The sequence below is a fragment of the Rhineura floridana genome, chromosome 2 (genome assembly GCF_030035675.1).
Source record: "Rhineura floridana isolate rRhiFlo1 chromosome 2, rRhiFlo1.hap2, whole genome shotgun sequence".
Lineage (NCBI taxonomy): Eukaryota > Metazoa > Chordata > Lepidosauria > Squamata > Rhineuridae > Rhineura > Rhineura floridana.
The window spans coordinates 138,516,277-138,544,166 of NC_084481.1; the positions used below are offsets into that span (position 1 = coordinate 138,516,277).

Below are 27,890 nucleotides of genomic sequence, written 5' to 3' on the forward strand. Positions count from 1 at the left end.
ACCTAGAATCCTAGGTTAACCGGTGGAATGTTTTAAAGTCTCCCTTCTCCTTGCAAAGTCGCTCCCTGCTTTCCCTTCCCTTCCCCTCCTTTTTAAAGGAGTGCAGGAAGAGTAAAAACAGGTTGCAATTCTTTGTGCCAATGGCTGTTCCAGAATTTGTTTTAAAAAAAGAATAAAGACACATACTGAATTGTCTGAATATAGGGACTTGCCTTATACTGACTCAGATCTAGAGATGTGATTTTTTTTCCCTGGGCCTTCACATTTCTACTCAGACTGTTGGTCTGTCTGGATCAGTATCTACACTATCAGTGGCTCTTCCGGGTTTCAGAGCTGGAGGTGGGACATTCCCAGCCCCCCCTAGATATGGTGGGGATTGAAACTGGGACTTTCTGTGTGCCAACTTCGATTGGTAGCCCAGCTACGTCCCTACCTGAGTAAGGAGGATCTTACATCAGTAGTACATGCTCTGGTAACCTCACGTTTGGATTACTGTAATGCGCTCTACGTAGGGCTACCTCTGAAGACGGTTCGGAAGCTACAGCTGGTGCAAAATGCGGCGGCCAAACTACTAACAAGAACGAAGCGGTCTGACCATATAACACCTGTTTTGGCCCGCTTGCACTGGCTTCCAATACGCTTCCGGGCCAAATTCAAAGTGTTGGTATTAACCTATAAAGCCTTATACGGCGCGGGACCTCAATATCTGTCGGAACGCCTCTCCCGCTATGAACCGGCTCATACACTACGGTCTGCTACAAAGGCCCTCCTCCGGGTCCCGACTCATAGGGAGGCCCGGAGGGCAGTGACAAGATCAAGGGCCTTCTCAGTGGTGGCCCCCGAACTATGGAATAGTCTCCCCGAGGAGGTTCGCCTGGCGCCACCACTATCATCCTTTCGGCGCCAGGTTAAAACCTTTCTCTACTCCGAGGCATTTTAATTTTTTGTTAATGATTGTAATGTTTGTAATTTGATTTTAGCCTTTGCTGTTTTTAGATTGTGAAATCTGATTTTAGACTGATGTTTTTGTATTATATTGTATTTTATTGTATCTATGTTCACCACCCAGAGAGCTATTGCTAGTCGGGCGGTATATAAGTTTTAAAAAATAAATAAATAAATAATAAAGGAGGTGCTCTACCAGTAAGCTGTGGCCACTGTCTGTATTCATATAGGAAGCTGCTTTATATTGAGTCACAGTATTGGTCCACCTAGCTCAGTACGCTAATTGGCAGTAACTCCCCAGGGTTGTAGGCAAAGGACATTTCCAGCCTTACCTGGAGATGCCAGGGATTGAACCTGGGACTTTCTGCCTGCAAAGTGGATGCTCTGCCACTGAGCTGTGGCCATTTTCCGACATACAGTCTATGCCTAGAGGCCACAACTGAATGCCTGTGGACACCATAGTGCCTTCAGAGACATGCACCATTGATGTCTGCCAAGGCTCCCTACCCCTCATATAGAAACTGAGAGTTTTGGGGCATTTATATTTTGGTGGTTTGGTTGAGGGTATGTCTGTTTTGATGTTTCTACCTGCTTTTTTTTTTGCTTTATTTATAGGGGTGTATCTGTACGTGTTTTGCCTGACTTTGGAGGGGCATTGCCAATTTCTCCCTCTCTCTGTTAACTATGTATTTTCTAGTGCTTTTTAGACTTAAGATGTGCACCCTCACCCAAAAAAGGTTGGGGAACCCCTAGTCGATGCTCTTCAGGGCAGAGACGTCTGCTCTTTTTTTTTGCTTATGCTATGCAGTAAGGCAAGGGTGGGCAGAAGATTGGCATCTACTGGTAGATTGGAATCTCTGGATGACTTGCAGCACATTGACAACGGTTCCCACCTCTTAATTGTTTAACAGCAGCAATTACAAAATGACTTTTCCCACCTAAATTAGGCTCCTGAAATGAAGAAAGTTAATCAGGGGTAGTCTCTTATGTGATGGGATTGTGAGTTCCATTCTGATGCTGAAAACAAGTTCAGAATATGCTCAGAGGCACCCAGCTCTGAGCATATAAAATGATGCATGGTGTGGAGAAAGTGGCTAGGGAGGCCCTCCTCCCCATAATACTAGAACCCAGTGGGGATGTACAGTGAAACTGAATGTTGGACATTTCAGTACATGTATACACCAAAGACAGTACTACTTCACACAGTGCATAGTTAAAGTGTGGAATTCGCTGCCACAGGAAGCAGTGATGATGGCCACGAACTTGGGAGGCTTTAAAAGATGATTAGACAGATTTATGGAGGATAAGACTATCAATGGCTACTAGCCATCATGGCTATGTTCTACCACCACCGTCGGAGGCAGTATGCCCACATGGACAACCTAAAAGGTGGGTGAGACAAGAAGCAAAAACCAGGCACAGCAACTGACATTGTTGATGTTATGTGCCTTCAAGTCGATGTCAACTTATGGCGACCCTGTGAATCAGTGACCTCCAGTAGCATCTGTTATAAAGCACCCTGTTCAGATCTTACAAGTTCAGGTCTGTGGTTTCCTTTATGGAATCAATCCATCTCTGGTTTGGCCTTCCTCTTTTTCTACTCCTTTCTGTTTTTCCCAGCATTATGGTCTTTTCTAGTGAATCATGTCTTCTCATTATGTGTCCAAAGTATGATAAACCTCAGTTTCATCATTTTAGCTGCTAGTGACAGTTCTAGTTTAATTTGTTCTAACACCCAATTGTTTGTCTTTTTTGCGGTCCATGGTACCCACAAAGCTCTCCTCCAACACCTCATTTCAAATGAGTTGATTTTTCTCTTACCCACTTTTTTCACTGTCCAGCTTTCACATCCATACATTGATATTGGGAATACCATGGTCTGAATGATCCTGGCTTTAGTGTTCAGTGATACATCTTTGCATTTGAGGACTTTTTCTAGTTCTCTCACAGCTGCCCTCCCCACTCATAGCCTTCTTCTGATTTCTTGATTATTGTCTCCATGACTGTGCCGAGGTATTGATAATCCTTGACAAGTTCAATGTCCTTATTGTCAACTTTAAAGTTACATAAATCTTCTGTTGTCATTATTTTAGTCTTCTTGACATTCAGCTGTAGTCCTGCTTTTGTGCTTTCCTCTTTAACTTTCATTATCATCATGGTCTGTGGGTGGGTAGGAGGGGACAAGGGAGGAGGTGGAGAATGAGACAGGGTGGAGTGGAGAAAACAATTGTTTAAAAAAATGGAGTGGAGGGAAAAGGAGCTGGAGGGCAAGAACATGGATAAGGAGAAGGAGGCAGCGGTAGAATGGAGATAAAGAAGTGTGGAGGTGAAAGATGACAACATGTCACTTGGCACACAAAGTGGCCTCCACCACACTCTCTGGCTACTGTTCTGCATTTGCAGTATTTTAACCTTTTTGCATCTCAGGGGAAAATGTTTGCTTGGGTGAGTGTCCCTTAGTTGGTGGCAGGGCAGGGACCAGGAGGTGGTTAAATGAGAGAGATTACACTTGCTGGCTGGCTGTGGGGGTTGCACTTGGTTTGATGTGCAAAGATCTGCGGAGCGGCCTCTGCCTCCCTCCCCACCTCCCTTATCAGCGGAGAGACCACCATTGCTATCATGGATAAAAAGAATTATTCTACTACCTCTGTATGTGTATGTTTATTTTTAATGTTGCTTTAGGCTATTTAGATGTGCAGCAGCCAAGGCCAGCACCTTCTAGGCTTTTTTTTAAGTAACTGAAATTTAACTGTAGTGATTACTTTTGAGAAAAAGTAATCAGTTACTTTCAGATCAATTGTAATTGTAACAGTAATTACTACTTTTTGGGCCATGTAACTGTAACTGTAATTTATTACATTTAAAAGTAATCTTCCAAGCTCTGAAAAGAGGAGGGTGGACAGCCAGGCTGCCCAGATATTTACTTTCTTTAATTCTTTACTTAGAGGTTCCCAAACTGTGGTCTGAGCCTTCTTTGTCCTTTGGGCTTACTTTTAAAAAAAACTGTGCTGGGGCTAGCTGGAGAGGAAGTGGAGTGTTACAACCCATTCCGATGCATGCTTACTTAGAAGTAAGTACTAATGAGTTCGATTGGGACTTAATACCAGGCAAGTGTATATCTCAATACAACCAGAGGAAGATAATCAGAAAACTCTGACAATGCAAATGACATTCCATGTGAATTATCTTGGGGGAGGGGGGCTCCACTCTAAAGCAGTAACCTTCTTGGATTGGTACCTTATTCTTTTGGAACAATCATTCCTATAAATTTGGGATGCAACATTCAATCATTAGTTCACAGCTCTTGAGTTTCAACAACCTTCTTTTTAAAAATGAATTAATATCTTCGTAGCCTTTACAATGTTCTTAAAATCACTGGCAGTGCAATATTTTACATGTATACTCAGCAGTAAGCCCCACTGAGTTTAATGGAGCTCACTCCACGCAGGACCAGATGTGGCAGACTAATGGGATCTGCCCTACATGGACAAACAGACAAAGGATTTCTCTCTCTCTCTCTCTCTCTCTCTCTCTCTCTCTCTCTCTCTCTCTCTCTCTCTCTCGTGTGTGTGTGTGTGTGTGTGAGAGAGAGAGAGAGAGAGAGAGAGAACACATAGGTAACACTCTCTTGTTTACACAGATCCCAATCCAGCAGCAAATAAGGAGGTGGGGAGATGTGTGGTTTTGTTCCAGCCCAAAGCCAGGAGGTGGGAAGGGAAAGAGAAAAATAAATTGTGTGTGTGCATGAGCGCAAGCATGCCTTTCAATATAACTGGGTGTGAGTTTGGATGTTTCTGTTGGTGGGGTGGACTTATGGTCTTTCACCTGCTGATCTTAGACTGGCAATGCTACATTCAGTGCAAGATCAGGCACTGTATTTCAGATGGAGGGAGTCGAAAGTGATTTAAGATTTACAGCAATTCTGTTCAGATGCTCATGCTGGAATAAATTCAATATTTAAATAGTAATACTTCATAATAACTACAGCATTTTTTCTTTTTCCATTCTTGAGCAAAAAGGATAAGAAATCCCCACTCAGTCATGAAGCTCACTTGCTGCCCTTGGAGTACTCACTATCTCAGCCTAGCGTACCTCACAGGCTTGTGGTGAAGATATAGAAGAGGATATAAAATGTCTGCAAAGGAGAACGTAGTGCTTGTATCATAGGCATCAAATTTTGCTTCCTTTAACCAAAGAGATGTATATTTACAAAGGAAGGGATGTCGGAGGGTTTCTCCACCCCACCCACTTAGTATACCTCCAGGCTTCAACCAATCTAGCATGATTACTGTGTTTTTAGATGCATGAGACTTACTTCTGAGTAGAAGTGTGCCATGGGATTTTCTAACATCCATCCACATTTAATGTGTAGTAGAATCTGCAGAAAATAACATTTAAGGAGTACCTGATCTCAAATAGAGATTAAATGGAGGCAAAAGCCACTAGCCATAGGGGAGGGGAAAACAGTAACTGTATAAAACCCCAGGGATTCCTGGTGTCCAAACAACTCACTTATTAATCACAGATTGAAAGCTTATTTTTATTGTATAGTCTTTGAATTTGTATGACCTCAGAAGGGGCTGTGGCTGTGAGGGGGCATGCCATGACTATCATGAAGGGACAGTCATTTCTAAATTTGCCACAACACTACTGGTGCTGACAGAAAAGGAACAGGGGAACCCATTATACCAGTGAACAAGGGCTTAATTCAACTGTTGTTCAAATACAGTTGCCACAACTATAAGTGGTCACTGAATCCATGTTGTGAGGACATGTGTATACTCAGAATGAGGTTTTTTTTAAAACAAAAATGTCTTCATAGTTGTACAGTGAGGAAGCTCATTAATTATTTTATTTATTTCTTTATAAAATATTTTTAAATAGAAATATAAAAATATAAGCCATTAAAAGCAATACTAAGCAATCAATAAAATGGCTGACTACTCAAGAAAAATACAAACAAGGGTATAGGACTACCAGTATAAAAAGTCTTTGACACCTGAAAATCAAAAGCGAGGATGCTTGCCAAATCTCTACTGGAATGCCCAAATTCTGGTTGAGGTCAATTGGGCCTCAATTTAGTGAAATAAAATCCCAATACAAATTATATGCTATTGATAAATCTCTCCAAGTGCAAAGTCTGCCATTTGGAGATTAGCTAATCCATGGATTCCTCTAGAATAGAAATTTGCAAATTTAGAGGCACATGTTACCAAATTCTTCCAAGCTACACAGGAAGTGGATTGGACTGTGAAAGACCAACCCAAATGGTGTTTGCATTTTGACAAATTTGTAGAGCAGTCCAATATCTCAGAGAGGAGGTCAGGTCTCCTGCTCCCCTGGTGCATTCACTATAGCTGCCCAATTTCCCTGCTTTTTAAAGTTTGATAGAAATATCTGTGGGCTATAGGTACATTCTTAAACCGCAAGGTTTTTTGCCTATTAATGAATAGACATGTAAAGGAAACAATTTTTACATAGTTCAACACACATATAAAAACAGGCAAGATCAAAATGAGTAAATGTACATCCAGCATTTCAGCCATTATTTTTTCCTAAAAGATTCGCTTAATCACATAAAACCACATACAGATAAAATCAACCTTGGGGTTTGCACAGGGCCAACACCACCCATTACTACACATCTTAAATAAATGTTGAATGTAATAAATGGCCTTTCATGGCCATTTGAAAATTCCCTTGGATAGCCAGACCAATTAAAACTAGTCAACATATGACAAATAAAAATGGCCAAATTATCATCCAGATATTTTTCATTACAGATCTTTTACTCATCTAATTATATAGGATTTATGCCAGTACAACTAAGATTCTAAGAGGATACAGTAAGTCTTTAGCTTTTCATAGCATTTTTTTCAATATTCTAATATATAAAAATTATGATTTTAGGTGGGTAAAAGATACTGGAAGAAAAGTAACCTTATACCTGACTATTCAGTATTCTAGCACACAGTCTTGCAGCCTTGCTATGTAAGTGAGGTTTCTGGTGAGGTTTGGGCTGTGAATGGGAACTGCCTGTATATATTCTTCTGTACCCTCAATATTTGATCCACCTGTATATGTATAAATAAATGTTACAATGTCACAACGAGTCCCCAATTCTCTCTTTTTCAAAGAAAGTGGGCATATATCTACTCTGAACTTCTTACACAGATGTAAAACAATGTGATGCGGAGAATTAGTAGTGTAAATTCTAAGCAATTAAGGTACATCCTCTTTTAGAAGTTTCTGTTTAGAAAATATTTTAAAAGATTTTTTTCCCCAAGGCACTTGATTACATGAAAAGAAATCAGAAACTATAATTACATCTTCAGGCTATGGAGGCATGCTAAGAGAAGCCTTACTCAAAAAGAAATAGACGAAACAATGCATTGCATCTAAATGTAATCAAGGCAAACATAACTTGAGCTCATACCTACAGAACATGGAGATATATTTAATATCTTCCCCCTTTCACCAAAATTGGCAATCAGCCTTTTGTTCATAACCACAAGCTTACTAATTCATTCTAACACTTTTTTCTCTCACTCACTTGTCTCTATAAAAATGTTGAAGCACAGAGAACTTTATTGCAGAAATTATCAAATAATATGCTTTAGCCCAAAGGGTAGGAATTTCTCCAAGACAAACATACAGAGAAGTAACTTTACCTATTGCAGTCCACGTGAAGCAGGAGGTGGGATGCGCTAAGGGATAATGCAATCTTATGCCACTGTCCATCCGCTAGCCGATATGGAAATACTTCTGTTCTTGACTTTCCATTAAAACTGTAGTGATATCTTATTTCATCTCTCAGGCCACTGCTTTCCAGTTCAAAGTAACTGTATTTAAACAAGGAGAATCAGTTTCATTTTGTGAGCTGTACTCTGTTCAGTCATGTGTTGCAAGACTTAATGAAACATAAAGAATTTTTAGACAACTACCCAATATACTACCTCCAAAGAGAATCTACAGCCACAACTGAGAGTAGGATTTAATCACACATCATTCAAGCCATTCTCATTGTAGGCTAGAAATTTCATGCTCCCAGGTTTGAGATGGCCCTGAGAAAAGTGCTCTCTAGTGGGCCCTATGTTTTGCCACTGGGCTTACCTAGTGATGGAGGTGAGTAACAACATCAACACTATCTCAGGAACACCAAGGGGCTGGGCCTAGCTGTCATTTGAATTTCCCACAGTGGCCACATTCGTGACAATGAAAGAGTAGTTTGTTGTGAGAGATGGGCAAGTCTCAGGCTTGTGCAATCCTGCCAGGCTGGGAAAAGTAGTTGTAACACTAAACTTTGGATCCCCTTAACTTGTCGTTTCACCCAAACTGGGTATCATAGTTTCCAGTAACTCTGGTTAAAGAAATTCAGCTTCAAAGGGCTGGGGATGGGGGGAACAATGGGGTGGCAAAAGCCTTGGGGTCCAGACCTCTGGGGGCCTGGACTATGGAAAAGCAAACAATACACTACAAAATAAATTTGGAATCTCAACAGCCCAGAGAGTGGGTATAACGTCAGTTGCTAAATCTCAGCATATCCAAGTATTCTATTATTTTATGTTATTTATTTTATTGATTAGATTTATATCCCACCCCTCCTCCCAGCAGGAAACCAGGGCAGCAAACAAAAGCATGAAAACACTCTAAAACATCATAAAAACAAACTTTAAAATATATTAAAACAAAACACCCTTAAAAATATCTTTTTTTAAAAAACTTTTAAAACATTTAAAAAAAAAAAAAAAAAAAGCTTTAAAAATATATTAAAAAGCAATTCCAACACAGACACAGACTGGGATAAGGTCTCCACTTAAAAGGCTTATTGAAAGTGGAAGGTCTTCAATATCATTCAGCAGGGGGTGACAGGTTGGCAATACCCTGTCCCAGTGAGCAGTCTCGCCGCTGCATTTTGCACCAGTTGCAGCCTCCGGACCAACCTCAAGGACAGCCCCACATAAAGCACATTACAATAATCCAACCTGGAGGTTACCAGTGCATGGACAAAGTGGTCAGGCTATCCCGATCCAGAAACAGCCACAGCTGTCTTACCAGCCAAAGCTGGTAAAAGGCACTCCTAGCTACGGAGGTCACCTGGGCCTTTACCGACAAAGATGGATCCAGGAGCATCCCCAGACCACGGACCTTCTCTTTCAGAAGGAGTACAACCCCATCCAAAGCAGGCAACTGACCAATTATCTGAACTCGGGAACACCCCACCCACAGCGCCTCCATCTTGCTAGGATTCAGACTCAGTTCATTGTCCCTCATCCAGCCCACCATCAAGTCCAGGCAGCAGTCCAGGGCTTGCACAGCCTCTTCCAATTCAGACATTACAGAGAAATAGAACTGGGTATTGTCAGCATACTGCTGAAACCGATCCCAAGAAGTTGGAGCAGACGTTGCACTGTACACCTCATTGGGGACTACAGTAGATGTGGATGGGGCATCAAGATTGCTATGGAGACAATCAACTTTACTCTCAAAGTGCCTTGCAAACAATTCACAGTGGGCCGCCAAAGGGTCTAAAACTCCATTTGCTGGAGTTCATGTCAACAAACCCCTGACAATAAGGAAGAACTCCACTGAACGGCTACTTGAGGATGCGATGGTGATAGAGAAGTGGGCCTTCTTCGCTGCCCTCACCCCCACACAGTAGGCACGGTTATGAAGTTTTATTCGTGTCCTATCAGCCACACAGTACGTCTTTCGCCACTTGCACTCTAGCCTTCGTCCAGCCTGTTTCATTGCCCTTAGTTCCATGGTGTACCAAGGTGCAAACCAGGCTCTACAATTCCAGATAGAGCGCTCAGGGGCAACCATGTCAAGAGCCCAATGCACCTCACTGTTCTACAGAGTGACAAGGGCTTCAACAGGGTCACCTGCTCTATCTACTGGGAACTCCCCCAGGGCATTCAGGAATCCAATGGATTCCATTATTCTCCATCCTAATCTGTCCAACACCCCTGCAGGGCAGGACCAGAGCCGTAAGTCTAAACTTCACCAGGAATTGGTCTGACCATGACAATTGGGTGACATCCACCACCAGCCATCTCCAGACCACCCCTTCCTCCATCTGGAACAAAACTCAAGGTGAGGGTGTGCCCTGTGTTGGTCAGTGACGCAGGTTGTGAGACTCACAGACAAGGTTTTTAGCAGAGAGAGAGAAACCTGAAGCAGAAGGGTTAAGCTGTGAGAACAGAGTTCCAGACAATCAAGGTCAGTGTGGCTGGCTGAGAGTGTGATAAGCTGGGAACTGGCAGGAACTCGAGTGTGGGGGAAGCAATGTCAATGGAGGAAGATGTCTCTAATGTCTTTGCCTAGTAAAGACTCTTACATGAAACTTGCCTGGCCTGTCTTATTCCTGTTCTAAACGGCTTTTGGATTCAAACCACGTCTGACCTACACACGCAATTCGCAACAGGGGTTATGGGCCCAGATTATGAGGCGTGGTAGCGGGTTCGAGAGCCGGTGAAGTGGCGTTGTTGCAGAGAGAAACAAAGTGCAAGTAAGAGGCAAGTAAGAGTGGGCAACATGGCTGTAAATCTGTCTTCCGGGATGCCGATGGAAAGACTGAATGCTGTAAATTACTCCAGCTGGAAGTGGAGGATGAGAGCTGTTCTGATTAAAGAGGATTTGAATGATGTCGTGGAAAACCCCCCTCCGGCAGCTCCTTCAGCAGCGTGGCTAAAGAAAGATGAGAAAGCGAAGGCTTTTATTACTCTGGGGCTATCAGATTCACAACTGTTGCTGGTGAGTAATGAGCCGACTGCTAATCAGATGTGGGAAAAGTTAAGAGCCGCGCATGTACAGCAAACTGCGGGAAGCAGGCTGTGTTTAGCACGGAAGCTATATCAAATGCGTTTTACAGATGATGTGACTATGGAAGAGCATTTGGCTGAATTTCGTAGATTAAATGCTGAGCTGCAAGATCGAGGCGTTCATCATAATGACTTGCAGATGGTGTATCTCCTGTTATCTTCATTTGATCAAAAATGGGACGTGCTGGTCGCTGGTCTGGAAAGTCAACCTGACGGGACTCTAACTTTGGACTTTGTGGAACAGAAACTTCAACAAGAGTGGTGTAGGAGACAAGAAAATAAGAAAATAGAATTAAAAGAGGCTGAGACTGTGTCTGTACAAAAACGAAATCAAAGAAGCAGGGAAGAGACTAAAACATGTTATTTTTGTGGATCACGTGGGCATATACAGAGACATTGTTTAAAAAAGAGGAATTACAGAAACTTTGAAAGTCAGAGGGCAAGCGTGAACTTTGTTTCTAAGGAGAGCGATAAACTGTTTAACTCTAAATGGCTTCTTGACAGTGGAGCGTCTAATTGCCTAATCACAGACTCTAGTTTATTTTACACTTCAAAGCCGACGCAGGAGAAGCTTTATCTGGCTGACGGATCAACTCAAGACGCTACTGCGAGAGGAACACTGAAGATGGGTAATTTGGGAATTTTAACAGATGTATTATTGATTTCTGGTTTAAAATATAACATTCTATCAGTAAGAAAATTGGCTCAAATAGGTTGTAAAGTTACATTTGAAGGGGATAGATGTTTTGTGAGCAAAGATGGTGAAATATGCATGCAAGGGAAATTACAGAACAATATGTTTATGGTTGAGTGCAAGCTTGATAAAGACATGTGTGCTTGGATAGCAGTAAATAAAGAGAAACATGATAATTGTGTCCATGAATGGCACAGAAAACTAGCACACGCCCATTTCCAAAAGATACAAAACACCCCAAAATATAGTCAAGATTTGAAGTTAAAACACTGTGAGCATGTGGATGAGTGTGACGTATGTTATAAAACAAAAATGACTGTGAATCCAGTAAATAAGAGCTGTGAAAACACGACTACAGAACCCTATCAGCTTATACATGTGGATTTAGCTGGACCTTTTCAGTGCTCAAAAGGTGGAGCAAGGTTTTATTTAGTGATTGTGGATGATTTCTCCAGATTTACACATGTGTTCTTATTGAAAAAGAAAAGTGATGCAGAAGAGAAATTAAAGGCATTCATACAGAGAACAGAAACACAACATGGGGTTGTTATCAAAAATATCAGATCAGATAGAGGTGGTGAATTTACCAGTAATTCATTTCAAACATATTTGGAAAAGAAGGGGATAATTCAAAGTCTAACTGCTCCCTTCAGCCCATCCTCCAACGGAACGGCAGAGAGGAGGAACCGGTCATTGCAGGATTCATTGAGAGCAATGCTAGCAGATGCTGATATGAATAACACTTATTGGGGTGAATGTATTCTGTACACTGTTTATATTCAGAACCGCCTAATGCACAGAACAATAGGCATGTCTCCCTATGAGAAACTGACTGGAAGAAAACCCAGGGTGAAACACATAGAACGTTTTGGGGCAAAATGCTGGGTACATGTTGCAAAACAGTCAAGAGAGCAGGCAGGACGCATTTTGGGATTTCAGAATTCATATTATAGAGTTTGGTTACCTGAGAAACAACAAGTAGCGTTAAGCAGAAACGTAAAGGTGATAGATAAACCTTGGAGAGACAGTCAAACAGTGATTCTAGAGAGTGAAAGCAAACAGGAAGCTGCGGATGTTCCTTTCGGGCAGCAAATTCCATTAAAAACTGCATTAAAAGATTTGATCCATGGCAAACGTACTATTAAAAGACTGAGAGGTGAAGACATAACAACACATGATACAGAAATACCTAGTACTAGTGGTGCTGGTCCGAGTAAAATTGAGAGTGAAGAAGAAATGGAAATAGATAATGTCAGGAAATCAGAGACAAAAACGAAAGGTCAACCTCCTCAGAGATTTGCATTTAATGTTACATAACAGAATAATGAAACAGATGAAATTCCAGTAGAATGGGAAAAAGAAGGACCAATAGATAAAGAAACAATGGATCTAATGTGGAAGTTTTGTGTTGAAGAATGAAATGTAAATGTATCATCAAATAAAAGTGAACAAACATGAATCTGTGAAACTTGTGTAAATAAAGAATAAAGAGAAACTGAACTGAACTGAAACTGTAAATAGAAACTGTAAGAAACCATGTACTGAAATGTATTTGTAATGAAAAGTTAATGTTGTAGAAATGTAATAATTGTAACATGATGTTTTGTAGTCTGTAAGTCTCAGGTGGGGGCTGTTGGTCAGTGACGCAGGTTGTGAGACTCACAGACAAGGTTTTTAGCAGAGAGAGAGAAACCTGAAGCAGAAGGGTTAAGCTGTGAGAACAGAGTTCCAGACAATCAAGGTCAGTGTGGCTGGCTGAGAGTGTGATAAACTGGGAACTGGCAGGAACTCGAGTGTGGGGGAAGCAATGTCAATGGAGGAAGATGTCTCTAATGTCTTTGCCTAGTAAAGACTCTTACATGAAACTTGCCTGGCCTGTCTTATTCCTGTTCTAAACGGCTTTTGGATTCAAACCACGTCTGACCTACACACGCAATTCGCAACACCCTGCCCTATGCATCGGGCAGGTGACAACTTGAGACAGCTGTACAGTCGTCATGGAGGCCATGAAATCCTGAGACAGAACACTAGAGGCAGCCTCAGCATGGACATTTAAATCACCCAGCACTATTGTTCAGGGCTCCTCCAATACCACAGCCAAGATGGCCTCCACCAGCTCAGTCAGTCAAAGCTGCCAAACAGCAGGGTGGACAGTACACCAGTAGCAACCCTAGTTTACTGTCTCCTCGGCCCGACACCAGGTGCAGGCCCTCACAGCCAGCTCCAAGAGAGTGGTTTCCCCATGACAGAGATGGAAGTTCTGTAGACTACAGCAACTTCCCCCCCCCATCCCTGCAGCCTGTGCTGGTGTTGCACCAAGTATCCAGGTGGGCAAATCATGGATGAGTGTGGTCTTATTGTGTACCGATCTGACATTAAAGAACAACACACACAGGCCAGTGGGCACAGCAAATGAACAACGAGGAACTTGTCCACTAAAGTGGAAGCAAGGAACAAGGCATAGATAGCCTTGCCCTCATCTTCACATCACACCAGTGTTGTTCGACCTACACTGGCTACCAGTTGTTTTCCGAGCCCAATTCAAGGTGTTGGTATTGACCTTTAAATCCCTACACGGTTTCGGCCCAGTTTATCTCACGGAGCGCCTTCAACGCCACCAATTATGCCGCCCGACAAGATCGGCCACACAGGGCCTTCTCTCAATCCCGCCAACAAAAACAGCCAGATTGGCGGGTACTAGAGAGAGGGCATTCTCAGTGGCGGCCCCCACTCTTTGGAACTCCCTCCCACAAGATCTCCGGCACGCCTCTTCCCTAAATGTGTTTCGGAAAGCCTTAAAGACCTGGCTCTTTCAGCAGGCCTTCAGGGTATCCGGGGAGGGTTAATTGTTATAACTGTAATGCCTCCTGCCCAGTTTTAATATTGTTGCTGCAGATGTATTGTTTTTATATTGTATTACTGTATTTTATCAATTGTATTCTAACAAATTTGTAAGTCGCCTAGAGTGGCCATTGGCCAGATAGGCGACGAAGAAATTAAATTTATTATTATTATTATTATTATTATTATTATTATTATTATTGTGGGAGTTCATCTCCTCCCCATGGATACCCATGATCACTGAAATTGCAGTCGCATCAACCATGTTCCTTCTTACTAAGACTCCTCCTAAACTTCTGATATGGACTCAACAAGAGCTCACCAACAAAACCTACCTGAACCAGTTATCCCAGTAGGCCCCTGAGAGAACTGGGAACAGGCAGACCTATTCAATATCTTTCACCCAGAGCACTTCTACTCTTCCCCCGTCTCACACCAAGGGAGGGCCAGCCTTTTGCCAGTTGCAGACTCTCACTCGGAAGGTACCTGGCGACTTTCTCCTATCATTCAGTTCACTGCACAAGCTCTCATCCTGCCCAGGAACAACACATGTGCCATATACCCTCCTTACTACCCAGCTCCTCTAGATTGTTTTTTTTTAAGGGGGGTAGCGCCCTTACCCTCATAAGTCCATAAGGGGCTTCCCAAGGGGTGACCCCCTCTGGTGTCCCAAGGGCAGCGGGGCTTTTATGCCCCCTAACCCAGCCAGGAGCTGATGCAAGAGGCTGCAAGATTGACTGCAGCTTCTCTCTGGAGTCAGAGTCAGGCAGGGGGTCCCAGTCCTTGAAGCACTTACCTGGGACCTCAGCTGTCTCAAGAGTCAGCAACCCAGAAGAGCAAGCAAGCAAGCAAGCACCCAGATGCTCAGGTACTCACTCCCAGGGCAGGTCTTCTCCAGTCCCGCAGTGCTGCAGCTATTTCCCAGCTGGTGTTCTATAAGCACCAATTATTTGTTAATATGGTTCAGACATGGCAAAGCACAGCATACACCCTGTGAGTTTCAAGTTGAGACCGGAATTGCTAGGCAGTTCACATTTGCTCAACAAGCATTTCTACAGTTCTCTTAAACAAATAACATATCACAGTGTCAGATATTATTGTTGTTGTTGTTGTTAAGAATAAGAATAAGAAAAAGAAAATTTGTATCTCCTCCCAATAGGAGCTTTCCTCCCAATAGGAGCCTAGATCCCAAAGTAGGAGCCCAGAGCCTATAGAAAGCTAATAGATAGGAGTGCATGTCAAGTCTTCTTTATTTATTTATCCTGTGACCAGAACACGTTGGAACAAGTCTACATGTGTTTTGGCATTGTTTTATGGTGAAATTAATATTATAGAACACAAATACACACAATGGTGTGGCAGCACCTACCCTGTGGAATTCTCTCCCCTTAAATATTAGACAGGCGCCATCTCTGTTATCTTTTTGGCACCTATTGAAGACCTTCCTCTTTCAACGAGCCTTTTAAGTTGAGATCTATACCAATCTGTGTCTGTGTTGGAATTGCTTTTTAATATGTTCTTAAACCTTCTTTTTAAAAATGTTTTCAATCTTAGACCATGTTTTGAAAGCTTTTTTTTAAAAAACGTTTTTAAAGATGTTTTGTTTTAATGTGCTCTAGGGTTGTTTTTATGATGTTTTGAAGTTTTTGGTGCTTTTGTTTGCCACCCTGGGCTCCTGCCGGGAGGAAGGGCGGGATATAAATAAAATAATAAATAAATAAAATACAAGCCTGGAACACAGAAGAGAAAAGTGAGAAAAATATGTGAAAGCATAACAAAACAAAAAAGATCAGGCAAGTTTATTCACCTTGGGCTTTGTTTCAAAATCATCATATGGTGATGAATGAGGCAGTGAAAACCAGTTGTTGGATGCTCAAGAATTATTGGAAGAAAAAGCTAATGAGGATTCTGCTGAAGTAGAAGAGCAGAGATGCACTAGCACTAGCACTATACTCAGGGTAAGGACAGATTGGTCTCATATCTCATCATTTAATACTGTGAATTAACTTGTCTGTACACTTAGCACACCAGAAGAAATCTGCATATTTCATGATGAAACTCTGGATGCAGTAACAATTAGAAATCTAGAAGATCCATTCAAGATGTATATATTTTAATGTAATTGTTGACAATCTAATTTCCAGCCTTAAAACATGTTATAAAGCTATGAAGCTTTTAGATGAGACATTTGGGTTTCTGTGGAAATACACCAAGATAACTGAAAACCAGTTTGAAGAAACATGCAAGTCATATACTGAAGAGTACCATGCTGATGTCACAACAGACTTGTGTGAAGAAGCAAAATATATGAAAGCAATTCATTTGGCTAACTTTAGAGACATTACTTTGGAACCCCACTGAACCTCTTAGATAAGATTCATGAACTTAACATTTCAATATCATTTCCCAAAATTTGTGTAGTTCTGTGAACCTTTTGCACTCTTCCAGTCACTATAGCTGAAGCAGAGAGGTCATTCAGCACTCCAGGTTGTGTAACATGGAGGTTAAGGCTATAAATGGCTGCTAGCTACGATGGCTATGTTCTGCCTCCATGGCCAGAGGCAGCATGTGTTTTAATTGTTGCTAGAAACCAAGGGGGGGAGAGTGCTCTTGCTCTCAAGACCTGCTTGCGGGCTTACCATAATGGACTTCTGGTTGGCCACTGTGAGAACAGAATACTGGACTAGATGGGGCATTGGCGTGATCCAGCAGGCTCTTTTTATGTTGTTATGTTAAAAACTGCCTCAGGTCAACTATGTGTCACGAGCACCTCACAGATCTGGGAACCTTGGCCATTGAATCAAAACTTGCAAGAAAACTAAATATAGATTAAATAATTGAAATATTTTCTGACAGAAAAGCCTGCAAAGCACTGTTAAATGTGTTGTACACAAATAGAATGATGATCAGTCATAAACAGTATGTTTTAATTCAAATGTATTAACACTGCTAATTAAATAGTTTAATAATGTAGTAGTATTAAAAGTGTTAAGTTTATTTTCACTTGGGTTTGTGAACAGTGTCATTTTTAATAAACATAGTAACTACCCCATTCTGATAAATGTTCTTCATTTTTTTGCAGTCTCTCTCACCCTAAGTTAAACCCAAGTCACTGAAAAATTTGTTTAATGTAAGTAGTAACATTTGGTTTGTGAGAAGATTTTGAGGGGGAGGCAATCATGCATCTTGCCCCAGGCCTAGTGCCAGCTCTCAGCAGCCCTGCAAGTTCATACACCATAGTCTGAAGGTGGATTGTCCTGAAACTGACCATACTTAGTGATAAATCATGATTCCCAGCTTGGATGGAATCACAAGTCAAGTTTAAGGGAAACAAACAGTAAAAGGTTCTGAACAGGGACCAGACGGTCCAAACATATAAAACCAATTCTGGCCCGCTTGCATTGGCTGCCTGTATGTTTCCGAGCTCAATTCAAGGTGCTGGTTTTGATCTATAAAGCCTTACACGGCTTGGGACCACAATACCTGATGGAACGCCTCTCCTGATACGAACCACCCATACACTACGTTCAACATCAAAGGCCCTCCTCCAGGTGCCTACTCCAAGGGAAGCTGGGAGGGTGGCAACAAGGGAGAGGGCCTTCTCAGTGGTGGCCCCCAAATTATGGAATGATCTTCCTGATGAGGTGTGCCTGGCGCCAACACTGTTATCTTTTCGGCGCCAGGTCAAGTCTTTCCTCTTCTCCCAGGGATTTTAGCATGTGTTTTTAAATTATTTTTATATCGTTTTGAACTTTAAAATTGTGTTTTAAATTGTTTTTAAAATGTTTTTAAATTGTGTATTTGTTTTAATGTTTTTGATTGCTGTAAACTGCCTAGAGAGCTTTGGCTATGGGGCGGTATACAAGTGCAATACATAAATATATAAATAAAATAAGTCTTCCTCCCAATGGCAAAGAGAAGACAGGAGGAGGAAGTGTGTGAGTCTGTACATGTCACAGCAAGCCACAATTTATTGTAAAGGGCTGCCTCAGGGTTAATTTCTTAAGGAACACATACTCAGGATGAGTGGAGCCAGCCCTGGCAGTGGGCAGGGCCACAACATCCCACACACACAGGCCAATTAGCTTCCCAAGGAAGCTTTTTTCCTAAGCCAAATTGCTGCAAAGGACCAGGGCTGAGGAGCAGAAGTCAAAGGCCAGATCAAAAGGCACATATGGGAAATGAAAGTAGCAGTTAGACCCATCTAGTCGCTCAGAATGGCAAGCTGGGGTGGGGATAAAAAGAGTCCAGGTCTGATATACTGGGTTCTGCCAGGGTGCTAAGTCCAAGGCAGCTGCCCAAGGATGCCAGCTGCTAATGCAGGTCTTGCCAACTAGATACCCAGCATTCTCCTTGTCAGCAGTGAGATGGACTTGATGACATTTTTGACCCTATTAATATATGGGGGGGGGGAGAGAGAGAGAGAGAGAGAGAGAGAGAGAGAGAGTCACTTTGAAGGAGAGTTTTTATTCATTATTCTTACAACTTTCTGACTCAGATCTGCTTCCTTAATCACAAGAGTCTGGTAAACGTTTGACAAGGGAAAACCACATAGAATACTCAGCAATATATATCAGCTACCATTTTATCCACAAGAAAAAGACTGACCCACATTGTGAAATGGAAGACTCTGACAGGCCTGCTCATGCCTTAAATTACTGACAGGAATTTATGTGCAAATGCATTTCTGGCAACAGAGACAGAAAGAATAAAAAATGAATTTGCATCTTCTAAACACAAATTTAGTTTTAATTGCCATTAAATGTATCCAAGCAGCAAAACAAAGTATTTAATATTAAATTAAATATTTACATTAAACATTTCAACTTGAAGTGGAATTTGAGGGAAAGGCAAAAATTACTCAAAATCTGATCAAAGCAAACCCAAACACATAAATCCTATCCAGGGCATAGAAATGCATGCACCAACAAAGAGAATATGCATATCTGCCAGAAACAAACTGGGCTCCAAGGGTGCCCATGTGTTCCACGTTACAGACAGTTCTCTGTTTGAAGATGTCGCCTGTTTGATGCCCAGTCCAATTCTGGTTTAAAGATAAAACACCATAAACAAGGAAGATCAGGGGCCTTGATGTTGTCCATCAATAGTTAGAACCCAGATAGCAGACGGAGCAGGCACCCCAGGTCACCTGAGCACAGATGATCACCACCATGGTGAGATACATTATATTTTTGTTTAAACTAATTATTTCTCTATATATAAATTAGCATATGCACATTTTATGCATATCAGTGATACTTCCTGCCCTTTTTTTGGAAATGATGATCCTCTTCATTTGGTAATGTGCATGTGACCACGTATTGGTTCTCAATAAAGCAGGAAGCTTTGCTATAGAGAGTTCCCAATGGAAATGGAAATGGACTGCCTTCAAGTCGATTCCAACTTATGGTGACCCTATGAATAGGGTTTTCATGGTGAAGCAGTATTCAGAGGGGGTTTACCATTGCCTCCCTCTGAGGCTGAGAGGCAGTGACTGGCCCAAGGTCGCCCAGTGAGCTTCATGGCTGTGTGGGGATTCAAATCCTGGTCTCCCAGGTCATAATCCAACACTCTATTCCAAATACACACCTAATAAGCATTGTCAGTCTTAAGAAGCTACAAGGTGCTTCTAGCACTTTGCTGTCAAAGAAAGCAGTGAAACAAGTACTGTCAGTGAAGCTCCATTTAGAACTTAAATGGTATATAATTGCCGTCTCTTGTCAAGGCACAGAAAGAAATCACTTGTTGGGCTCTTTCCCCTTTTTCTTCAGCTATACTGTGCATGAGACAAATTAAGAAAAGATTCTAAAGTAGCACACAGAGAAACGCATTCCTAGTTTTAATGGTCTGGAAGTCACACATTGTTTTGGTGTATTTGTAATCCAAAACCACCTGGAGTTAAGAAACCACCACCTTTTCCAAGTATTTTAACTCAAGAACGGAAAACTAGATACCAGGTGATAATTAACCAAAATCAAAGACTTCATATTTTATTTTTATTTTTTAAACAGGGATTCAATCACTGTCTATGGAACCATATGCTCCCTCAAAGAGACTCTAATGGAAAATCCAGCCCTAGCAGATTTTAATTTTTGGGAAGGTCATGGGCACAAAAAGCAGGTGGTAGTTTTCCAGCCTCCAAGTCCACTTCATGAGGCTACACAAACTGAAATCTATTGAATACAATATGACTAGATGGAACCCTGGCTGCATCCATGTCTGCCTGTCAAAATAGTGGCACCCATCAGATACATGGACTCTTTATACAGATCTATTTGCATGAACTTTCAAGAGTCTGCTGAAAACCTTTCTGTTCCACCAGGCTTAGGCAGGCAATTAAGAAGATGCTTTTGTTGCAACAGTTGACCATTGTTTTTATTGTATCTTCAATGCGTTTTCTTTAATTCTGTGGTTGTTGTTTTTAACGTGCTGAAAACAACTTTGATGTTTTTAAACAAAATAGCGGTATACAAATATTTTTTATAAATTAAACGTCTGAGCACTGGGTTGGTCTGGACCAATAACCGTCTTACGCACACATACACTGTTCCACTTCTTCCCCTCCTCCCCCTCATATGTACACACAGAACAAACTGTCTTGATTTATTATGATTTATTTTGCATTGTTTGACTCTATTTGGGTTTTTTGTTTTCTTTTTCTTTCTTTCTTGTTGGAAAATTCAATAAAAAACTATTAATTAAAAAAATGATGGCACCCAAGTCAGAACAAATGCAAGTGATTTTGTCTCCCTTATGCCTGTGCTATGTAATGAAAATTAGTTACAGTAAGCTTTTGATGGTTTCATCTGATCACCTGAGCCTAACAAAGAGCAGCCTTCCAACTACTCAAAAAAGCTCTGCTTGTGGGCATTATTCAAATGCAATGGTGGCAGAGAAGTTTTCTTCACCATCACAGAAAAAACCCTCAAAATGGTCTTTCTCCTGTGTTTCACCATGCTTATTTTTCCCTTCTGCACTTACTTAGTTGAACCAGCCATTGTATAGCCCTCAGCTCCTCAGAAAGTGATTATATGGTTATCATTTGGGAGGATGCTTGGTCATGATCTTAATCTCCCCATTCCAAGCAGAGAGCAGAACCTTGTGCAAGCTATTTATCCACTCTGAAACTAACCTGCCATCCCAAAGACAGCTTGAAAGGCAAAGATGGCCACCAACACCAATTATCTTGCATGAAGCAGTGAGAGGCTCTGATCATGTGGGACCACCACTGATATCAATGGACATCCAAGGAGCGCTTATTCCTTTTTTTGAAAAAAAAATCATAATGACATAAGCTCCATTGATTTCAAATAACTTTGTCCCTGCAAGTTTAAAAGATCAATTTAGGAGACTAGGTTAGCCCCTGGATCCGAAACATTTCCTACAAAACAAATACTGCAATTCAAAGTACTCTTGATTAGAAATATGTTCCAATGAATTAAATGAGGCATAACGTAAGAATAGAAAACTGTGAAGTTAAAATCTACCTTAACGTAAATTTAGTGCTCAAAAAAAAGGTTAAGGTACAAGCATGAAATGCAATGTTATAAAATAATATCAAAAATTTAATATATATATAAACAAACAATATAAAATCCTTATAGTGGTTCTCGTATAATAGTACAGAAATGCCCAAAAAATATTTGTAAACAACTCAATGCCCATACATAATGAAGAACGAAATATAATATGGTCAAAACAATGTCAATATGAACATAAAGGGCAACTTTTAACAATGGCCAATATACATAACTCAGTGCCCATGAAATGCAAAATGTGTAACAAAGCCAAACGCGTTTCGACAAGAAGTCTTCTTGTCCTTGGAGATATACATTTTGTATTTTATGTTCTGAGATATGGACTAATATGTAGACTGTATGTTAATTCAATGGTTCATTTCCTTCTGTCACTTAAATCTAAAACATACTGAAAATTTTACCAACATGACATCAGGATTGGGCTTCAAAATCTAAACGATTTCCACATTCCAAAAGTCCTATCTGTTTCATGCTTTCTTTCAAGGAAATTCCACAGGTCCTTCTTCTCCCATCCTCCCCCATCCCCTGCCCAGCTGCCAAAAGAAGCCATCCAAGGGTACTGCCAAGTTTTGGAATGTTCAGACCAAGTGCCCTCTGCCTCCCCCAGCTCTGACCACTCCATCTGCCCTCATAGTCACTCCAGTCATCTCTTATGTTAAACGTGCAGCATGGGTATTGTCTCCTCACTCTAAAGCCACTCCAGAAAGTAAGTAGCAAGGTAGCCACACCTTTTAAAAGTTTCTAAAACCATCAGAACAACCCTTGGCTACCTGTCCCTTCTGCAAGAATAGGCAAGCTCCCTACGCCTGTGGGGCTGCTGGGAGGTACACGTTCCTAAAACTACACCTGTCTGCCCAGAAGCAGCCACATCACTGTCAGGAGCTTCTCAAAACAAGAGACATAAATCCCCATTCATGAGTTCATCAAAACCCCATGTCCCTGAACCCTTTTAATTATTGCTCTGCCCTGGACAGATGCCCTGGCATTTGTACATTGTATTGAGTTTGCAGTTTGGAGACATTCAGCTGAAGGAATGTTTTGACACTAAGCTCAGTGGGCTGCACTCTTAGGAAAGAGCCCAAAGCTCACTCACAATGGAGTAAGACCCATTTAATTTAGTGGGACTTGTTTTTGAGTAACATGCATCGGTAACATATTTGATTAGGGCCCCAGGCTTTTGCTTTGACTTAGATTTGGTGGCAAGGTGATGGGTGGATGGAGCTGAGTAGGTCATGAGACTTGCCCAACACCACCTAAGCTATCTTGCTGCCCTCAGGCACAGAAGACACCGTCCCATCATGCTGAAGTAAGAGTCCGCTTCCAATCCTCTCAGCTGGGGACCTACCTAATTTGCACTTTCTGAAACAATATAAAAGCCAAAACACAGTTACTGTTCAAAATTCACATTTCCCAAATTTTGCAATACAATTCTCTGACCAAGTACCATGTACAAATGTTTATTTATTTATTTATGTAAAAAAATCAAAGTGGTTTATAACAAATTAAAAAAACATACAGTAAAAACGATTTAAAATCCAGTAAAAACAAAGGTAAACTATTATGCATATACTAGGGATGGAGTCCTCTCTTTTAAGTTTCGTTTTAAGTGTGGCCCCCTGGTGGTCATTAACTATCCGATTCCTTTTACCTCTGGTACCTTTTCATTTTTCTGATCTTCTCTGATTTTTTTTTTTTGCTTTGCAAAGAATTATCAATATTATAATCGCTATTTATTCATGAGCCTTCACTGGTATCTGCCTTCATTCTGAACTCTGTAATGATTGCCTGTTTATATTCCTTTTCAAGTGCATTGCAGAGCAGATTAAAGCGGATAATCAAGTCAGTGTCTTCCCCCTTGCTGCTTAAAATTAACACCTCATTTCTCCTCTACTGCTTTCTGACTGTCAGTTACAATCAACACTTCACTGACATCAGCGAAAAGAAATACATATTTGAAGAGCTCACATACAAAGTAGATCGATAAAAGTATCACTCACACTATGGATGATTTCAAAACAAATTTTAAAAAAACAAATTGGAAAAAGAAGAAGAATGAATCAGAAACAAGGCATGGAGATCTGCTACTTCAAAATTCTCTCTGCAAAGACAGAGAATATCATAAATAATAATCTGATGGGAAATCTAATTATTGTAGAAATGGAGCCCATCGCTAGCATATACCACAGTAAATTGTGCATAAAAAGCATATATTAGTGAAAATAACATACAGCATGTATTATATTAGGGGAAATTGCTATGCAAAATTGTGTATATAAGGCAAAATTGCATACAAAAATACATATATTAGGAGAATTTTGCAATAAAATGATGAGGATATATTTTTTAAAAAAAGTCATAAACTGATGTGGAAATGAGGAGAACTGAACTTAAGAGTGGAAAATGAGAAACTAAGAGAAATTGAAACTGTCAGATTTGCCCATCCCCACTGTCAGCTTTCATTGTCCTTTGCCTTGAGTCAACAAAATATCTTGGGCATGCCCTGTTTTGGCTGATGTTCTTCTGCATAGAGAATGGTTAACAAGTGGTTGGCTCTTCCCTGTGCTCGTCTCACTGTATCTAAAATGCATTACAAGTGTTTCATACACAAAACATATACACAAGACAAAGAGTCCCAGTGCCTGCAGGAGGAAGGGGAGCACCATCACCTAGGGAAGAAGGAGAGACGTTTGCTGCTGCTGCTGCTGCTGCTGCTGCTGCTGCTGCTGCTGCCGCCGCCGCTGCTGCCTGCCTGCCTGCCGGCCGGCCTGCCGGCCGGCCGCTACTAGGCTACCACCGCCGCCCTCTCCCTGATGGATTTCAGCTGTGCAGGACCAGGCTCCCAGGTACTCAGCCAGCTGTTGCTGATATCATCCACCTGTCCCTTCCCTAGAGGGGATACATAAGCTGCCTGGCTGAGGTGGCTTGGGAGACCCAGGGGACCACCATCACCAAAGGAAGGAGAGCTGCCTGCCTGCCTGCCTGCCTGCCTGCCTGCCTGCCTGCCTGCCTGCCTGCCTGCCTGCCTGCCTGCCTGCCTGCCTGCCTGCCTGCCTGCCTGCCTGCCTGCCCGCCCACCCGCCCAGCTACCACCACCCTCTCCCTGTTGGACTTCTGCTCTGCAGGGGTCATGCCTTGCAGGACCAGGCCCCCAGGTACTCAGCCAGCTGCTGATATCTTCCACCTGTCCCTTCCCTGGAGGGGATACATAAGCTGGCTGGCTGAGGTGGCTCCTGCTTTGCAGATTGCCTGGCTTTTTGCAGGTCTTGAGTCATGTGCCTGGGAGAGAGAACTCAGAGCCAAGCGGGAAGACTTCAGGGGGCCCCAATTAGTGTAGTGACAGGTAGAGGGAGATATGGCGTTGTGAGGAGGACTTGCCAGGTAAGGGGAATGTGGCCCAGGCAGTTAACGACTGTGCCTTGTTCCGGTCCTCCCCACATCCGCAGGTTTGTTGGTTGCCCTATCAACCAGCTCTCAGACCTCTGGATGCTGCTCCTAAACGCCTGATTGGTGCACAATAAGGTATCCCTCATTCACTATTTAATTGTGGATGAGGCAGCCAATCTGGCATGTTTAACCAAGACTTAGGTGTGTGAGCAGGGAGGAGTCAGTCTCTCCCAGCTATGCCTGCCTGGGTACCTGGTCCAGCGTCAGGGTAGACCTGAGGGCTGGAGAGGGGGGTTGCTGTGGTCTATAGGAGCTCCATCTCCCTCTGCGAGTACCCTGTCCATGTGACTACTGGTCTAGAGTGTTTGCACCTTGTGATGGGTCAGTGGGACAAACTGGGGATTTTGTTGGTGTACCGCCCACCCCACTGCCCAACAGACACCCTAGCTGAGCTAACAGAGGTGATCTCGGGTGTACTGTTGAGATTCCCCAGACTGTTGGTTCTGGGGGATGTCAACGTCAATGCCGAGGCCACCTTATCTGGGGTGGCTCAGGATTTCAGGGTTTCCATGACAACTATGGGACTGTCCCAATATGCCATTGGCCCAACACATGTAGCAAGCCATACTCTAGACTTGGTTTTTGCAACTGGACATGGAGATGTGATCTGAATGTGGGGGGCCTTACATCAGTCCCTCTGTCATGGACAGATCACTGCTTGCTGAAGTTTAAACCTACAGCGACCTTTCCTCTCTGCAAGGGTGGGGGACCTACTAAGCTGGTCCGCCCCCAGAGACTAATGGATCCAGATGATTTCCAAAGGGCTCTGGGGAGTTTTCTGGCTGATAGGGTTGGCGCTCCTGCCAAATCCCTGGTTGAACTGTGGAATACAGAAATGACCAGGGCGGTTGACATGATTGCTCCTGAGCACCCTCTCCTGTGTAGAGCTCATATGGCTCCATGGTATACCCCAGAGTTGAGAGCAATGAAACAATATAGGAGACAGCTTGAGTGCAGATGGAGGCGAACTCCTAGTGGCTGCAATTATACACTGATAAGTGCCTATGGTAAGCTGTATTTAGGGGCAGAAAGGGCAGCAAAAAAACCAGTATTTTGCTGCCACTATCAAATCATCAATCTGCCGCCCAGCGGAGCTCTTCAGAATTGTCCGGGACTATTACATGCTGGCCCCAGGGACATGATAGAACCATTTGAGGCCCACTGTAATGAATTTGCTAGGCACTTCCAGGATAAAATCTTTAGCATCCGCCGGGACTTAGACTCCAGTGTTATAGCAGGTGAATCAAGGGGGTTATCCAGAACACAGCCTTGTCCCAATTTCTTGGATGAGTTTCAGTTGGTGCAGCTTGAGGACGTTGACACGGTGCTTGGACAGGTTCATGCAACCACTTCTAATAAAAGCAAGCAGGGATGGAAAAGCTGGCTGGGCCAGGGAAGTGATTAATGTCCCTCTGCGACAGGAAGTGGTCCCTGGCTGCCTGAAAGAGGCGGTAGTGAGACCACTCTTGGAGAGACCCTCCCTGGACCCAGAAAATCTTAATAACTATAGGCCGGTAGCAAATGTTCCATTCCTGGGCAAGGTCCTTGAACGAGTGGTGGCGGGCCAGCTCCAGACACTCTTGGATGAGACTGATTATCTGGATCTATTTCAGTCGGGTTTCAGGCCTGGTTTTGGCACAGAAACAGCCTTGGTCGCCCTGTATGATGACCTTTGTCGGGAGAGAGACAAGGGGAGTGTGACTCTGCTGATTCTTCTTGATCTCTCAGCGGCTTTCGATACCATCAACCATGGTATCCTTCTGGGGAGACTGGCTGAGTTGGTAGTGGGAGGGACTGCATTGCAGTGGTTCTGCTCCTACTTGGCAGGTCACCTCCAGATGGTGGTGCTTGGGGAACTTTACTTGGCACCCTGGACTCTCCTGTATGGGGTTCCGCAGGGGTCAGTTCTGTCCCCCAAGCTGTTCAACATCTACATGAAACCATTGGGTGCGGTCATCCAGAGCTTTGGAGTGTGTTGCCATCGGTATGCTGATGAAACACAGCTCTATTTCTCCTTTTCATCTACTTCAAGTGAGGTTGAACCAGTGCCTGGCTGCAACAGTGCCTGGCTCAATGTGCTGAGCCAGTGCCTAGCTGCAACAATGGACTGGATGAGGGCTAATAAATTGAGGCTCAATCCAGACAAGACTGAGATGCTGCTAGTGGGTGGTTCTTCTGACCAGATGGTGTATGTCCAATCTGTCCTGGATGGGGTTACATTCCCTCTGAAGGAGCAGGTTCATAGCTTGGGGGTTCTCCTAGAACCACCTTTATCATTTGAGGCTCAAGTTGCCTTGGTGGCACGGAGTGCCTTCTACCAACTTCAGTTGGTGGCCCAGCTACGCCCCTATCTGGACAGGGATAACCTGGCTTCAGCTGTCCATGCTCTGATAACCTCCAAGTTAAATTACTGCAATGAGCTATACGTGGGGCTGCCTTTGAAGACTGGAAACTGCAGCTTGTGCAAAACGCAGCGGCCGGATTGGTAACAGGGACCAGATGGTTCGAACATATGAAACCAATTCTGGCCCGCTTGCATTGGCTGCCTGTGGGTTTCCAAGCTCAATTCAAAGTGCTGGTTTTAACCTATAAAGCCTTACACTG

General features: G+C 42.7%; 1 protein-coding gene across 8 annotated transcripts in view; it reads right to left on the minus strand.

The window, feature by feature from the left end:
* Positions 1-27,890, minus strand: part of NELL1 (neural EGFL like 1) — an 859,864-nt gene that overhangs the window by 659,550 nt on the left and 172,424 nt on the right. For all 8 annotated transcript variants that reach the window (XM_061610630.1, XM_061610631.1, XM_061610636.1 and 5 more), the window contains one exon: positions 7,617-7,787. In XM_061610630.1, coding sequence (XP_061466614.1) covers positions 7,617-7,787 — 171 coding nt within the window. The remainder of the gene's footprint in view (positions 1-7,616; positions 7,788-27,890) is intronic.